General features: G+C 36.9%; 1 protein-coding gene and 1 long non-coding RNA gene across 2 annotated transcripts; one reads left to right on the forward strand and one right to left on the reverse strand.

Annotated features, from left to right (window-relative positions):
- Positions 1 to 304: 304 nt before the first annotated feature.
- LOC113073894 (myb/SANT-like DNA-binding domain-containing protein 2) lies at positions 305 to 4008 on the reverse strand. Its single transcript, XM_026246641.1, has 4 exons — positions 3534 to 4008; positions 2284 to 2539; positions 1397 to 1460; positions 305 to 1309 (listed from the first exon to the last, which is right to left on the reverse strand). Exons 1-4 carry the CDS (start codon positions 3972 to 3974, stop codon positions 442 to 444), a joined length of 1629 nt encoding a protein of 542 aa, XP_026102426.1. The 5' UTR covers positions 3975 to 4008; the 3' UTR covers positions 305 to 441.
- Positions 4009 to 4346: 338 nt separating this feature from the next.
- Positions 4347 to 17739, forward strand: LOC113073895 (uncharacterized). The gene is made up of 3 exons (XR_003280560.1): positions 4347 to 4881; positions 8177 to 8246; positions 17484 to 17739. It is a non-coding gene; the product is annotated as an uncharacterized LOC113073895 (long non-coding RNA).
- The last annotated feature ends 814 nt before the right edge of the window (positions 17740 to 18553 follow it).

Below are 18553 nucleotides of genomic sequence, written 5' to 3' on the forward strand. Positions count from 1 at the left end.
TTAAGTTCAAGTTTACATTTGAAAATCCTGGCTTTAGATACCGTATTTTTCGGACTATAAGTCGCACCTGAGTATAAATCGCATCAGTCCAAAAATACATCATGATGAGGAAAAAAACATATGCATTGGACTATAAGTCGCATTTATTTAGAACCAAGAACCAAGAGAAAACATTACCGTCTCCAGCCGCGAGAGGGCGCTCTATGCTGCTCAGTGTAGACTACAGGAGCAGTGAGCAGCATAAGAGCGCCATCTCGCGGCTGGAGACGGTAATGTTTTCTATTGGTTCATTTCTCTTGGTTCATTTCTCTCGGTTTATGTCAAATTAATTTTGATAAATAAGTCGCACCTGACTATAAGTCACAGGACCAGCCAAACTATGAAAAAAAGTGCGACTTATAGTCCGGAAAATACGGTAGATTCATTGACAAATGTAATTGGCTACAGTGCATCCTTCTTGTTAAACTTTAACGAATAACCGATCGCAGTCTCTAAACATTCCACTAAAGACCCGGCGGAGAGAAAGTCCAGCTCCACCTCGATGAACTTAATGTAGATGTGTAATCCAGAGAGGATGCCCTCCTTGGTCTGGCCGGTGCAGTTGTCCTGCAGGAACCTGGTTACAGCCGAAGGCTCCCCTCGGGTGTAGTGTTTGCCTGAAGTCTGAAAGTGCTGGAAGAGACACTGCTGTAGCGTCCTTTCCTCTGCAATGCCGAGGTAACTGTAAGTGACTTTGGCTGATGGCCTCTTGTCCTTCTCCAAATTCTCACAATGGTCCGTCTCCTCTTCTTCCTGTGAGGGGGAAGACTTGTCCTCTGTGCTAGGCGAAGAATTGGATCCACTCATCTCCTCATAGCCTATTGCATACAGGCCATATGTTTTTGGGATGCCCCCTGGGAGAAGGTACTGAGAGCCGTTGCTGCACCCTGCCGCCCTCGTCTGTGCGATCGGGATCCAGTCCACTTCCATGTGGAGCTCCAAACAGCGAGCTTCACTAATAGTGATGTCTAGGAATTTATAATACACATTTTTCCAGTTCATCTTCTGCACCTTGGTCATGATAACCCTGCCCTCGGCCTTCTCAGGGTTGAAGTATTCCCGCAGTCGTTTTCCCAGAGGAACCTGTGAGCTGATTTCTGCGTAGTGGTAGCGGATCTCCTCTCGCCACCGCGTGTTGTAGCCCACTCCGAAGATGGCCAGCTTGTTTGACAGGTGGAGACGGGAGAAGTCAGTCCACGTCTGGAAGTGCTCCCATTTGACCTCCACTGATTCCAGGATGCGCATCACGTTCTGCATCACTTCCTGGCGTCTAAAGAGAGCATGAGGAAATGAGGACCTGGGTGGAAATTGTGTTTAAATAAATGGATAGGGAAAAAGGACATGGGTTCAAACTTACTGAGCGTGCTCAGATGGCTCCAGTCGTATCTGAAGAACTCTGGTTTTTGGAAGCTGGCTGTCCTCTGTGAAAGATAAGATTGTATTTTATGAGATATTTAAAATTATGCACATAGCATTAGACTTTGAGTTGGGGCTGAATTTTCATAGACTGGGGATGATAAATAGGGCCACAGTGAAAATGATGAATCTTTAAAAAAAAAAAAAATGTGTACACACATATATATATATATATATATATATATATATATATATATATATATATATATATATATATATATATATATACACACATTAATTTTAATAATCAGTACATAGTATTGATATATGGTTTTAAGTTTAAAAAACAAATGTATTCTCTTATGCTGCATTAATTTGATCAAAAATACAGTTATATTGGGTTACCTGATATATATACATATATATGGTTTCCACAAAAATATCAGGTAACAACTACTTTTAACATTGTTAAAAGTAGTTCAAAAGAAATATATGTACATATATATATATATATATATATAATGATTTCTTTTTTCAGGATTTGATGAATATAAAAGGTCTTTTTTATTTATAGTTCTTGTTAAAATTTAAAAGCCTACACTGTCACTTGTGTATTTACTGAATAAATGTAACTTGTACAGTAGTGTAATAAGTATATACTGTAACTAAATATGTATCATTAAATTATCAGTAAATCTGTGAACCGTTATATGGATATCTGTGGTAGCACATTTTGAGCAGCACTGATGAGGTATGAATCTAAAATCTTTCAGATGCTTGCCCAGATTTTGCACCACTAGTCTACAAGCTCCCCTTTTTAAATGAGGAGGTTACAACAATAGTGACTTTTAACTCATTTACACTGCAGAGAGAGATTTTTGCATTCACCTGTTTCTAGGTCTCCCTCATTGAAGGCAGCAGAAAGGTCCTGATTACACCAGTCTTCCTGAGAGTAGTCCTCCATAGTGCTTCCGTCTGACTCCATCTCCTGGTAGAGCCCGCTGCTGTTGATCAGCACAGGCTGACAGCTTTGAGAGTCCCAGCCGCCCTGCCCGAACACTTTCTCCAGCTGCTCGAAGGAGTAACTGCTCTTCCTCTTCCCAATGCCATGTTCCTTTACCCGGCTATAACAACGTCTCAGCGTCTGCAGATGATGGTCATGTTTATAAAAACAGCAACACATGCACTCCATATTTGAATCAGTTAAGACGGAAATGGACATCACAAATAATAATAATTAAAAAAAAAATGTTTTCCCTGTACTTCCAGCACTTATTGTTAAAAACAGACACTCAACTTTTTTTTTGTTTTCATATATTTTCATATATGAAATAGCATTGTTTCTATAAATGTACACTAAAAATATATTCAAACATCCTACAAATTTGACATTGCTTTTTGCATACTATGTATGTAGCATGGAGGTATGCAAATTCAGACATAGTGAAAGCAGTGTGAATGGTGGGTGGTGTAGTGCAGAAGTTAAAAGATCTGGGTTAGTAATCAAAAGGGTGTAGGTTCGAACCCTGAGATAAGAGTTATCATATACAAGAGTTACAATAATATATAATATATGACTGTTGTCGATAGCGTAAGTGATTTCACAGGTAAATGCTGAAGTAAATACATTAATAAGTAAATGCTTCATATATAAAATCAGAAAAATTAAATAATCATAAAATAGTTTTACTTATACAAATAATATAAATAATAATATAAGTAAAATGCTTGAATATGAATTAGATGGTAGCTGTGTATGTATATTATTTCATTGTCATTCAGTGTAACATGTCTAAAAATGAAACAACATCATTCTGACCTGAATGCATATGTGTGACCTGAATGTATGTATGTATGTGTGTGTATATATATATATATATATATATATATATATATATATATATATATATATATATATATAGCCTTTTGTTTGGATTTCGCCATTTTACCAAAACCTCTGTGGAGGTCTACCATAAACTGATCATAACCGACAGTCATGCTTGAGACAAGACAGATCCATGCTTTGTGTTTTGATTTTGACAGCTTCACCAAAGCTCTGTGTAAACTGCCGACTAAACATGACAACAAGCCTCTGAGAATAAGTGAGTGACAGCCATTGGTTTGAATGTTTTATCTACCTTCATCCTCTCTCGACACTGGGATGGGGTCCGTTCGTAACCCAGCTCTGACAGCGCTCTGGACACCCGCTCGTACATCGCGGGTCCCGGCGCCTTGCCAGAAAACACCGTCCCGGCCACCTCCAGCTGCTGCATCCGCGCCTCCGCCAGCCGCTCGTTGCCCCACACGGCGATCAGCGCGTTTGTTTCAGACGGCGTCCATGACATGCCTCGGCAAGCGGTGAAGCTGTTAGAGGCAGAGGCCGATCCACTCCGGCCTGCGCCCCCAGACAGCGAAACCCCGACGTTCAGAGGAGAGAATCTGTTAGGGGTGGAGGGGTTGGAATGGTATTGGTTGCTGTCACTCAGATCCTCGGATTCCGGGGAAGGAACCTCAGTTTTGGGAATCTTCAGCGGCACCGATAGATCAGGAGAACGATCGGCGTTACTGGGGGCCGCCATCTTGCCTCTGTTGCTAAGGGGAGGGGGCAGAGAAGAGTGCGCGCGCTCACTCCAAGCGCGATTGACAGCATCATTTTTGCACCCAATATTATGCTACATATTAAAAATAATTGTTATAAATAATAACACTATATTAAAAAGTATATATTATGGGCGATAATTATGTAAAAAGCAATGTTTCACTTTTGAATAATTTAATACATTTAAATATAATAATACAAATATTTTCTTATGTAAAATATTAAAAAATGTATATATTTTATAATGAATGAAATTATATTAAATATTATAATTATTATGCAAAAAGTGAAAGCCTATAGTCAAGGGAAAAATCAGGATTAAAACTTACTCGTAAAGTAAGATCTGGGGGATCAAACATTTCGTCAGCAAAGTGAATCGCGCACGTGACTGGACAGAAAGTGAAGCTTCGTTTCAAGTCTCGCTTCGTTTGACATTGGTCGCGTGATTTCTATGTTAACAAGACAAGCTTCGAATCGAGGCTTCATTTGTCACAACTCTTTATTCTCGACACATACAAGCTCCGAAGCCTCCGTTCAAATCTCTCATCACTAGTGCGGAGTGAAAGCCGATTTGTCATCTACAAAAGGTTTTGAAAGTCGAAGAGTCGGTGTTTACTACTGCAAACAAAAGCAACGCCGTGAGAATTCACCTGCTGTTTGAAGCATGTTTCTGAATATAAGACCTGAGTTTGTGAGTGTGACTCGACCCGTAATCGCTAGCCTCGTGTTTCTTTCACTCGTTAGCGGGAAATGTAAATCCTGAACTGGAGTGAAATGGCGAGGGATCACAGATTGTTTTGAGAAAATAACGAAACTCAGTTGGTCGGCTTTCAAAACGAAGTTTCAGACAGGATTTAATCTGTACCTTGCTTGGCGGCCTAAGAAATGTAAGTTTACCAATATAAATATACTACAAACAGATTTGTACAACTACATATAAACAGTATCACTTCCAAAAATCAAAACGGTTGTCATGTGAAAGTTAAATATTATGTAAATATATATATATATATATATATATATATATATATATATATATATATATATATATATATATATATATATATATATATATATATATATGATAGTTCAGTTACCCATTTAAGTCCAGGTTCAGAAAGTAAAAGTCCTCAGTATTTTGTTCCAGTCACCTGGATATGCTAATTAGCAAAGATTTTTTTTAGATCGGAGGTAGAACTGATGAATGGAATGGAGTGAGTTGATGAGTGGAATAAACCTAGCAGGACGTTTTTCTTTCTGACCCCTGGAGATTCCACCTCTGTCTCGTGTATTTTATACAAATAAGTATGTATGTAAACATGATCTAATATGACATTATTAGTAATATTTTATTAAAATATTAAAATCAATTAACCTTTTTCTAGATGGTCATTTACTCTGCCATACAAGTACGTTAGGCGTATTTTCCACCACAGCTACAAGGGAAAGTACCATTGCTGACCACTAGGCGGGGTTGCTCTTCCTCGTTACATTCTGCCTTGTGTCAGAGTTTGTTAATGTGGCTGGCAACAGAACAGATTTGGAACACTTTACTTGTGTACACGTGTTCTGTCCACAAGAAATACAACTAAATGCTTAATCGTGGTCAAATTAAAATTCTGTCTGTGTTTCTTTAAAAGTAATGGATATAATCATGCCCCTTTCTTGCCCTGTTATTTTACAGACACATTGTTTCTTTAATGTTCGCATAAAAATAACAGCTTTACAATATGTTTTTCTTCTTTTATGAAGTATAACACAGGATGTCATAGACTGAACCAGTTTTGATGATTTAGTCTGCTGTCTGGCTGCCACAAATGTACATTGAAGAAGAATTTGTTTATGTTCATAGCAGCTTGGATCATCTGCATGAATCATGTATTTGGTTGCACTTTATTTTACAGTACGTGTACTAACATGTACTTATAGTGTACTTACAGTGTATTTATCTAAGAAAGTTCTGGTAATACAAGGTAACTACATGGGGTAGGGTTAGGTTTAGGGGTAGGTTCAGGGTTAGTACCTAGTTATTACATAGTTATTGTTATAATTATAATAAGTACATAGTATGTACATGAGGAACAGGACTGTAAAATAAAGTGCTACCATGTATTTTATAGTAATGTTGTTGATTTAATAATGCTGTCGAATTATATTTGTGTTGGAAAACAAAAAAATCTTGTCATTCTATAGGGAATCCAGATTAACTGAGCTGCAGCTTCACAGCTGTTCACATGATTTAACAGAGAATCTATTTCAGGTCAAAGGTTATGGCCCGTCCTAAGAATAGTGAACCGTCCAGATAAAATTTCCTGTCTATATCTGGGTGTTTTCTGACAGCTTCATTGTGTTCGAGGTCTGCTAAAGGTTAGATGTACTGTGGAGTCAGGAGACAGTATAACCTTTAAAAAAAAACCAAAGATGACAGGCTCCTATGTAATTTATAAAAGTTCCTGTAGGTTAACGCAAAGACTTTCATGAGCTTTTGGTGATGGAACCTGAATCCTAAACTATAGCTGTGCACATGCTGATAAACACGTCAATTCGTTTCTCATATAACTTTTATATTACAAAATATAAAAGAATCCTAAGCTAATATTTGCTATTATTTTACAATTTAGGAGCAAACCCATGCTTATGATTCAATTGTGTATGAAGTTAGCCTAAGGTGTTATTTTCTCATCAAGATGCAAGATAAAGAATCCCTCAACCATGATGAATATGAATAATAAAGAGCCACAACCCCCGTATTGTAAAAATTGACTTTGTACTACAACACTGGACATTATATTTGTGAATGCAAATCTAAAATGGGAATCTCTTAGCGTATGCATATTATGCCCCACAGACATGCATTGCCATACCTTTAGCTTAATGAGGGAATGGATGTGTTTGCTCATGATCAGAAGCATGGCCTTCTGATTAGACCCGCTCTAGAGGCATTTCTAAACGCATTGCCGACATTAAGAGGAGCACTTCTTAGTCAGATCACATAGTAACTCACGTCTTCATGAAATCAAGCCAGTGCTTTTTTTTTTTTATCATCAGCAAAGTCACGAAAGCCCTTTAAATGGCTGAATGTGAGAGAAATTCTAATGACCCTCCGCAACATTAAGGGGCAGCGAGAAAGCGAAGATAATTACGATTATTATTTCATAATTTAGCATTTTAGCGAAGATGCTGGAAGCATTTAAGTGAATTTGTATCGGAGCGATTGCTTTTAGGATTGGCAAGTCAAAATTCCTTTGCGTTTTATAAAGCTGAAAGTGCTTATTTGCATAATGTCTAATGGGCAGAGATATTTCCGTTTATCCCCTGCAAGCAAAAATACACACATGCATTCACAGTCAATTAGAGCGAATTGTGATTTTTAGCACATTTTGGAGGTGAGGATATTTTGATAAACAACCTCTGCATGACTTTCTGGTTGCCAGGCAGCAATTTTGGATTTTCAGAGTGTCCGCGATGACTGACCCCCTACAGGGTCACAGATGTGTTACTTGTCCAAGATAGTGTCCTCTGCCGGGATTCCTCCTGCGATGCCCTCCCTTGTTTTCACCTCCAAGACATACAAAAACCCAGAGCTCTTACTTGACTTGAGGAGAGTTGTTTCTGGAATGAAATGGGAGATCCGAAGTACAAATTCTGCCAGGGATGCTGATGGAAGATTTGCTGTCTTTTTGTTATGAGTGAGTCGTCGATGATGGGAGCTTTTTACACCCATCTTCAAATTCTGTTTCATCTCATCTCACTCGACTGGCTTTAGATCAGATCATTATCACGGTGGTGTGAATGATCATTAGATTCACTCAGCGGCGCGGCTGATTGCAGCACCTGCAGACTCCAGTTCAGAGAAAAAGCACATTTTGGTTTGGAGGCTTTCATTATGAGGCAGCCTTCTCTCTTTTTTCACCTAAAGCTTCATTAAATCATGCTGAAATACTTAAATATGTGAATTTTTTTTCTTCCATACACTTTGTGTTATACATAATATAAAAAGGAGCTGAATAGTGTTTTCTTTTTGATTCTCCAAACCATATTTGATTCTTGATTCTATGATGGATTTTCAAGAAAGTTGATGAATATTTCTTATAATGTACAGCTTGTTTAAGAAATAAAGAGAAATGTATAATTGGATTGATTAAATTGGTTATAAAGAAAGTATTATTGTTTTCTTTGCAGGATCATGGAATTGCTTAGGAGTCCAAATTGTGATGCCATCTCTGACACTGTAATTGGGTTCAACGAGTCGGTGAGTTGTCATGTTCAAGTTAACATATCCGAAAGAGACTGTTCTTGGTTCAGGCATTCAGAAGTCTTCATTTTCCTACATCCATGACTACCTCTATTTCTCACTGAAATGCTCCCATAGTGCTTTAGTTTTTTTTTTTTTCAGCCATTTTCAGCAACAGCCATTGAGCTGGCTGCTTAACATTTAAATACTTGGCCAGTGTTTGCTGTAGCAGTTTACTGCGCGCTTTCAAAACCCTTCCCACCTGTATAGATCGGCTACAGGAAATTTCAAACATAAGTGTGAGGTAAAATGATGTATATGTTTAGGGCCCTATGATTTCCGTTATGCGGAAGACGCGGAATCCAGCCGTAAAAACGGAATTTTCAGTTTAACATGGAATGTCATGGAATTTGTCAACTTTTCAATGAAATAATCAAAAGTAGGCCATTACACTTAAATGAAATCATGATATGGACTAGTATCTGTAAACATTAAGCCAGAAAAGTCGATTTGAATTTGAATCCTGCATGTTCTGTGTGTCTCTGTTAATGAATGGCGCAGAAGCGCGCTTTCGTTTATTAACGTTACAGACATATGGAAGCACATGTGACGCTTGTGGTGATATCAGCGTCTGTCATCTCACTAAATGAGGACATAAACACATAAACAACATGAACAACATCTCCAGAACTGCTCTAAAAGAGTGACTTTATGAGCATTTGAACATTTGAATTTAGAGTAAAACTATCGTCATATCACTTCCACAGAACTGTAACGACCACTCGTCAAAATAAAAGTCTGGTTTAAAGACAATTATTTGCCACAAATGTACTACTTTTGTTCAACAGAATGCACATACTGTAGCCTACTACTACTACTACTACTACTACTACTAAAAAGAAAGGAAAATCACACAACATTTCTTCCACGTTTTTCATTTTAATAGTAAATACCCTTTTGTTTTATTAAAAAATAAAGATTGCTTAATTTTCAATAATTAAAAGATAAATAAAATTAATGTTTTATGCATTCATTTCATAACCAGAAAAAGGAATTTCTGAGGAGAAATAAAAACTTTTCAGAAAGTTTTTATATATTTAAATAATTAGACAAGTTAAAACAGAGTTAGGTAACAATATGGTGAAGAAAAAATAAAACATTTGAAAAACTGAATTTGGTAAAAGTTTATTTGTAAATAAATAAACAATAAATTGTAAAGTGTATTTATTAGGGCCCTATATGTTACAGTATATGTGCAGCAGTATGTCTTGCATGCTCACGGCAGCATGTCTGTGAAAGTATAGGCAGTAGCAATTCTCAGTACCGCAGCATAGCAGATATTCCGCATAGACAAACATACAATAACACTGATATGTTTATTATTGTGCTAATCTTTCAAAGAGCTGTTATTTCAGATGTGAATAAAAACTTCTGTTAAATAATTGTTTCAAAGAGGTCAAGATAATTGCAGTAAATAATTAAAATAACATATTTACAGACATTTTTAATTTGTTGTCAAATGTTTTACTGAATTTACAGGTTTGATTAAAATATGGATTTTATGGTTTTGTTGACATTATTCAGGTTAATAAGGTTGTACATAGACAATATTAGATGCTAAGAAAGCTTTAAAGACTTAAGAATTTAGTAACTTTTAAAAGCATTTATTAGATTTTTTATACCTTCTTGTACCCCTTTCATTTGCTTCTGTTTTATTTTTTATTTCTTTTATTTTCCGTTTTTTTTATTCATTTGTGTGCATAATTGTATAATATATGCATGTATATTCTTATAGTTGTAATTGTAACCACATAACACTGAATAGCTGAACTCTGTTTGGAAAAGGCAAAGCAGTTTTGTGGATCAGTTCAAACATTTCATTGAAAAGATTTGACTCAAAAGAATGGTTATACAATTCAGATATTGCCACTTTCTTTAGTTTTTTTTATTTATTTGTAGTTGTCTGTACACATTAGACCATTTTTACATTAAAAGAGTTTGTTATATATGGTAAATTCTCCACTTAATATACAGTGTTTAAAAACCTTGTGATTTATGTAAATAGGTGATCATTCGCTACCTTGAGTGGAAAACCACTCTGACATCCTCACTGTGCCAAATGAATACCTAAACAGACAAATTAAAATGACACCACATGCCAGAGAGATTCATATGGGCAGCATCCTTTAGTTCATTATATTATTCCATCAACTCAAATTCTCCTGCATGTCTTCAAACAAAAGCCTCTCATGCCCATCAGACAGATAAAGACGAGATCCCTTACGCAGCCACCCGCCGTCCCAATGAGAATTTACCTCAGCACCTCTCGCAGATGGGATCTGGCCCCGGGGGAGCGCCGTAACCGAGGCTAACCCCCCTCCGGCGGCGAGGCCCAGGTGTCTCCCCGCAGTCAGACACCAAGGTAATTCAGTAGCAGCTCCAAAACACACGTGCTCCCTCATCAGCAGGCCCTCACCGGAGAGCAACTTTACATTAAAGACTTGTCTCATTAGAGCGCAACGGACACGGCCAAGGCTAATGAGAGAGGCTGTGATGACGGCAGGCTCTGATATTCAAGTGCAATAACAGACCATGGTCAGGGCCAAAGCCATGTCACGCCTGGGTGACGGTGAATAGGAACAGCGCCGTGATGTTGGCATTGACGGCATCCAAGTTCAAGGCTCAGCAAGATTGTATTGGTGTTGGCCGTCTCGGTGCGTATCGAGGGAGTTACTGTTTACAGAAGGTGTCTTGTAATGAGCCGGGCCAGGGGCAGATATAAACGTTTCTTGGGCATGATTTCATGTTATAAACATTTAATCAGATCATCTGAGATTCAGCTTGCTGCTGTTCAGTGTTTAGTGAATTATGGATTTTTTTTATTTTTTATGTCAGATGGTTTTAAGTGTGCATGTACTGTATAGTATAGTTTTTTTTTTGTGTTTGTGTCATTTGATTTGTTGTTAGAATAGAGAATAAACATTGCACATCCTTTTTTTGCTAAACAAACAATTTTTTCTTTCTTTACAAATAGGCCAGGTGTAATTCAACTTAGCAAATTTTCACTGAAATTTTTTTGGCAATATTGATGTATGAAACCGTTCACACAGAAGGCAATTTCAGTTGGTCATTGTGGCGAATTTGCATGACCAACTTAAGCAAAAATGAAGTCATCAAGCTTTGTGGTGAGTTATTTGAGTCCTTGTTAGTAGAAAATGTATTGAAATGTAAGTATCCATTTTGAAAAACAAAGCACATTGTAAAAATAGTCAGTGCGACACAAGTGGTTCAAGCTTAAATTTATGAAGTTACAAGAACACTTTTGGTGTGCAAAGAAAAGAAATAACAACTTCATGGAACAATTTCTTCTGTTCTGTGTCAGTCTTTGACTCGTGTTTATGACGGTACCACGAAACATGCGTGTGCATTCCATAAGCAACACCACATGCATTCATCATGGTACTCTCGTGAACAGGCATCAAAGACTAACACAGAAGATAATAAATTGATGAATAAAGCTGTTATTTTTAAAAAGTATTCTCACACAATTAACGTCGAACCATGGATGTCACATGGACTTTTTTGATGTCCTTACTCTGGGCCTTGAATGTGGTAGTTCCCTTGCTGTCTATACAGGGTCAGAAAGCTCTCGGATTTCATCAAAAATATCTTAATTTGTGTTCCAAACAAAGGTCTTATGGGTTTTGAATGACAAGAGGATGGTTAATTACATAAAATTTTTTGGGTGAACTATCCCTTTAATAAGGAGGGACCCAAGTCATATTTAGAGTCTTGTTTGTGGGCTTTTTGACTTGGGCTAGTAAGCAGTCATATGGCAACTACTCAAAACACAATGACAACCACTGAGTTACCATATGTAATCACTCAGATCCCCCTATCAACGGCAATACAGCTCAGATTATCCTAGCATAGTTTTACATTGGATTTTTCATGCTTAAGCACTCATATTTTCTTCATAAAAAAAGAAAAGTACTTTTGTAGTGGTTCTCAAACCCATTAGGGGGCATCAGCAAACTTCCAAAGAGGCTGCAGGATTCTGATATTGTGTTGGACACTGGGAGCCTCATTGTTAAAACGGTTGAGAAGCACTGTGGTAGTGCAATTGCAGCAGCTATGTTGTTCATATGTCTGTGCTGGAATCACAAGCAGAACATAAAAGTAAACAAATAAATCAACTTTCAACTGCTCTTCAGACAGATATTCTTTAGAGATGTCTTTGTTGTGGTAAAGTGTGGCGTGTGGGGTCAGGGTTGACCGCTGTTGCCCTCATTATCCCGTTATCCCCTCACCTCAGTGGATCTCTTCATTTGCAAATAAAATAAGATTGGGTGTAAACATTGAAGAGAAAATCACTTCATTACCCATTGATTTTTGTACGACCAGCACTTCAAAAGCTGGAGGATTTACAAGGCAGCTTTTCATGCACAAGTATTCCCATAAAAGCAAATTAAGGACCCTAAAGCAAACGAAAACATTTTACAATTTGTTTTGGAGGTTTTGAAGCCCAAATGAGCACTTAGTGAAGCATATCGATCCATATTTTTTTTTCAGATTAATTATTTTTCACCACCTCTCTCTTTGATGCACAATCAGTGCTGATAACTTTCAGTCAGAATGAATAACTGTGAAGGGAGACTCAATAAAGGCATCAAGATAGCGATAAGTTGGATAAATGAGTTGATTGAGGAGTCTACTCTGGTTTGTATTGACGTAGCTGGTGAGTGATGAACTGGACTGATGGTGCGTGGGCAGGAGGAGGTCCGAGGATGGCCAGTTCTTTGGTCATCTGTGGCCCAGGTGTGGAGCAGCTGCTTCCTTTGGATGGATCCGCGGGGTCCGGCCCCTGACCCCAGCACTGTCCATCGTTCAATACACCATTACCCCCAGCAGCTGCACTGACCACTGATATCTCATATGCCTCGGTCACTGCTCATTATGGCAGGGGGTTTGCAGGACACGTGGCAGATTTGACAAGACATGCAAGCAGAGTGCGGTTTATTGGGCTATAACTTCATTTACTTGTTAGACTGGGCCGATTAATCATTGATATTTGGCCACTTTGAAATCATTTTAATCAATATTGGACAATAACCATGCATATTCTGCCATATATATATATTTTTAAATGTTTTCTAATGTTTTTATTGTACAAATGTTTTATTATAGTTCACTTTGAATATTTAAAAATATATATATAAAAAAAAGGTTAGTTTTTTTAAAAAAAAAAGTTAGGTTTAATTTTTGAATGAATGTTAGGTTACACTTTTTTTTAAGGAGTCCTTACAATGTAATTATACATTTAAGTACTGAGTAATATTAATTACTAAATACTAAATGTACTTACTATATGGTTAGGATTAGGGTTACTTGTAATTATACAGTACATAATATTGTTATTATAATAAATTAATGTAACTTGTAACAAGGATACCTTAAAGTGGTATCTAATGTTTTAAATATATATTATAACGTGTAATGTGTAAAATTATTAATACACAATTATACAATTATTTATTTTAAAAAAATGTTCATGTTGAATAAATATTGTATAAAATAATTATTTGTACTTACAATTCTATACATCATTATTTAATAATTGTTTCAAATTGTTTATTTAATTTTTTTTTTTTGTAAATTAAGTCTAATTGTGTAATAATGGAAATTATTTAGAAACAATTATTTTTATTTTACAATTATTATTTTTTTTTACTCTATAGCCTATATAGATTTAAGCATTCCTATTCACTCTAAAAATTTAATTACATCATACATTTGTATTTTATCAACCATTTTATTGAAAGTCTCGGATGAGTTCTGTCTTTGTTTATTCTTATGTATGGGGTCTGCCCCTTTACTAGACAGTTCCAGTTCACTTTCACACGTGCTTGACAAACAGTAAGTCAAGTTTGCATGAAATCCAAATACACAATCACTTGTATAGTTGCCATTTTCAATAAGAATTCCAACCTCTGAATTTTCCACCTAACCCGTAGCGTGTGATTGAGGTGTATGAAATCCATCACAGCATGCTGTGTCAGACATCGGCCCTCTAAATCTCTGCACGGTGATTCATTCAGTCGACACCTTTCAGCTGCCTCATAATGAGAACGCTCTGCATGTGGAAATTGGCTCACTTGCTGTCCCCTGACTTTGTGCGCACTTGATTGATAACCACAAGAGGATATGTGGTGAATGTGAGTCTTATCTCTCCCTGCTGAGGGTGTTCAGTTTGTGTCTATTGCTGCCTGCAGTTGGAGCAGCTAGGATTGCTTTATTACTAGTCTTGATTCATGTTTATGTTGAGAGAGAGTACAGACATTCAGTGGAGGCTTCATAAAGTCAGTGATCCAAAACCAAAGTTAACCTAGATTATGTTATTGTTCATAGGTTGGTCTTTCAAAGCTCAGAAGACTTAAAGTTATTTCAAGAATAAGAACTCAATTACAAATGTGTCTCAAATTCCCCAGGAGAAAGAAATCATACAATTTCTATAAATAATAGAATTCTTGACATTCAAATTCAACTACATAACTTAAAATAATGTATTTTAGTGTTTTTTTTTTTCTTTTTCTAAGGATAAGAATGCATTATTTATCGGTTATCAGTGTACTAGATACAGTACTATTCTTTTTCTGTTTATTATATATATACATACATACATATACGTTAGGGGTGTAACGGTTCACAAAATTCACGGTTCGGTTCGATACGATACACTGATGTCACGGTTCGGTTCGGTTCGGTTCGATACGTTTTAGATACAGCAAAATGTAAAAACATCTCAACTTTTCAGAATGCCGCAAGCGCACCGCGGGTCATGTGACAAGAACCAACCAATCAGCTTCATCCTTTCCCGTAACAACGTTGAGAGCTCAGCCAAGATGAAGGAACAGCTGATCATAGTTGTATATGGATTGCAATTTTGAAATAAATTCAGTAGCAGAGCTACTGCAAGCGATTTTTAGAGCTGCAAATCCATTTATCCTTCGCTGAAATTTCCGCGTCTCATGGAGAGAGCACGTCATTGTTGCTTAGCAAAGACAGACGCCTCAGGAGAAAGACGCGCTTAGCGTTTTCCATGCGTTTTTAGGCACGATATGTGAACGGCCCCTAAGGCGCTCGCTCACTCAGCACGCGCTGAAGGCTCGTTGCAAAATGTCTAATGCATATAACAGACCAGAAATATAAGATCCTAAAATAACCAACAGGTCTGGTGTTTGGGTTGGATTCCCTGTAAGCTATAGTTTCTAAATGCTGCAGGGATAGTTTGCTGCGTGCATGTTTCTCCTTTTTTTCGTCTTTTCCCAGATAGTACTGACGCATATATCCCAGATATACCCGCTGGTTTTTTTTTTGTTTTTTTTTGTAATCCCGCTGGTGTACCCTGTCATGTTGCAGATGCGACATACCGTTGTTTTTTTATCCACCACTCTCTTGCCATCACCATTATAGCTTAAAGGGAATCCAAAGTGCACCCAAACACCAGACCTGTTGGTTATTGGAGGATCTTCTCATTTCTAGTCTGTTAAACGCATTGGCTATTTTGCAACGAGCCTTCAGCGCGTACTGAGTGAGCGAGCGCCTGCTGAGTAGCCTAACATAAACATATAAGATGGTGTTTTTTTCTTCTTCGGGAGTGTCAGGGGCGTTGCCTGTTACGTTGATTGGGTTATTGGGCTACCTTGTTGAACGCATATCATTATATTTCTTTCTCTCTCTTTTTTTTTTTTTTTTCAAATATAATTAATTACTCCAACGAACCGTTCGGTATACATAATGCGTACCGCGTACCGAACCGAAAGCGTCGTACCGAACGGTTCAATACGAATACGCGTATCGTTACACCCCTAATATACGTATATATATATTCAAGTTTGGGTTGAAAATTGGTCTGGATTATAACCCAGCGGCACTGGGTTGGGAATGCGGACGTGAAGGAGAGCACGCACTTGCGAGCTCCAGTGCGAGCAGCCACCATTTTTTCAGCATGAAAGAAGCGAGAAACAAGTGAAAGATATTATGAAAGACATTATGGTAGGTAAAGATTCAAAATGTAAATTTATCGTTCATTGTTTACCCATTTGTATGAAAGGCGGAAGGTTTTATGTCCCTTTTTTTTCTTTGAAGAACTCAAACTAACTTTGGATTTAAGGACACACAAGTCTGCCTGTGTGAGGAGGAGGCGGTTTTCTCAGCTTCAGAAGACAGGGAAAGATAGTAAACTTCATAATTTCATGTTATCAGTTGTTGTTTTTTTCACTAAGAGTAAAATAATGTTTGTTTTACAGTTTTTGTAGATGTTAAAAGCCAGAGACATGGGAGAGCATAATTCTTTTGAGATTTATCCAAGTTATTTTTAGAAAATCAATGTTTATGTTGTCTCCTGCCCGTTTACTTCACATTTCGATGCAACAACAGTGTCATTACGTGCTCATTTTATAAAAACCATTGATGTCCCTTTTTTCATTGCAGAACTCAAACCAACTTTGGAGTTGTCTTGTCTGATTTGAAGGGTCATCATTTTGGTCTTCCCTCTTAAAGTAATAGTTCACACAAAAAAATCATTTACTTGCCCTCATGTCATTCCAAACCTATAAGACTTATGTCTGTCTTTACAACACAAATGAATATATTTTTAATTTTCTCATAATATTTGTTTATCCATTTATAGTCTAGATAATCAGTAGTTTCAAGCCTCATAAATATAGAGTTATTATAGAAGTAATCCATTCCGATATTTATATATGAATAAAGCTTAAATTATATTATAGCAAACAGGTATTTTCAAAATAAAATATTGGTCTCCCAGACTAGCAATGAAGGACACAAATTAAGAGAATATTAAATATATTTAATTGTGTTCCAAAAATGAGCAGAGTTTGTAAGAGTCTGGAACAACATGAGGGAGAGTAAATTATGACCATTTTTATTGTTTGGTGACGTATATGAACATTTGTGAGGTATGTGAATGTCATGACTGTTTCAATGTTTCAGTAAAGTATCTTTCTGAAAGCAGTATATTTATTCAAACAATATGACATGTCCTCTCACTAGTGCTGCCATTATAGCCTTCTGGAGCGCTGTGATACACAGAGACATTAAACAACCACACAAAGTGTTGAAACTATAAAACCATTTATTTACCTATGCATACGGATGTGAATACACCTCTATCTGAAAATGGATAGAGTTTAATTAAATGCTTTCTTTTTTCAAATGTGTTTCTCTTCCTAGGCCACTGATGAAGAGCAGGCAGTGACAGAAAAGAATGATGTTCAAATAAGAGAACTTCCTTTCCCCTAAAATGATTCAGCAGTGGTTTTAAAGGAGGATGCTGCCCTGGATGATGTAGAAGAAGGGCTTCTTCGTGACTACATCAATTATGCTGAAGAGATCATGAAAATTGACAGTGATGCATGATCTGTGTTCATGGACTATGAAACAAACTGTAAGTGTATAATTTGTAAAAACCATGTTAAATGCTTGTTCTGTGTGGATTAGTAGAGTTTACTCTCTGGTTTATTTGTGTACTGTCATGCTAATTGTACATTTACTGTACAATAGTGTTTTAGTATATTTTTATACAATATATAAAATGTAATGTCCAATTTGATCTTAAAAGTTATATTCAACAAATGTTCAATGCTTTATTTATGAACTCTGTAGCTGTTAATGCCATCCTTTTCTGCATTTCTTCTTACATGTTACTTGTTGACTTTTCTCGTTTTTAATAAATATTTTACTTTTGATAGTTATTACTTGTGTGTAAAAGTGATTTTTAAAACGAACAAGATTTGTAGGTTTAATGCCTAACTCAATTTTGATTCCTTTTAGCCTAGCAATGCAGTGTTTCCCACAGCCGTACACTAGTTCGTGGCATCACTCTGCAAATTCATTTTCTGCCAGCAGGACGCACTAAGAGCGGGAGAGGAAGAGGTTTCTCCGGTAACGGCTGCAAAGCAGAGGTGAGCTCACAAACGCTGCCTTATAAAGCATTACATGCTAAATGAAATAGAACATTTTCTAAAAACAATAGGTTTCCTTCTGAAATACAGTGATAAAAAACACCCACTCTTGTTTTTGAAACCCTGCAATGTAGTCTTTTTAAACCATAAAAAAGCAAACATGATACATGAACATGATAACCCAACTGGTTTGGTTAAAATAACCCAGCGTTGGGTTCATCCCTTTTAGACCCAGCGCTGGGTTGCCAAAATAACCCAAATCGTTTTTTTTTTAAACCCAGAGTGTACTGTGATAGGCTAACTGAGACTTGTCAGCACCTGCATATCATTGCTTTTTTG

Source organism: Carassius auratus, unplaced genomic scaffold (genome assembly GCF_003368295.1).
Source record: "Carassius auratus strain Wakin unplaced genomic scaffold, ASM336829v1 scaf_tig00013197, whole genome shotgun sequence".
NCBI classification, from domain to species: Eukaryota; Metazoa; Chordata; class Actinopteri; order Cypriniformes; family Cyprinidae; genus Carassius; species Carassius auratus.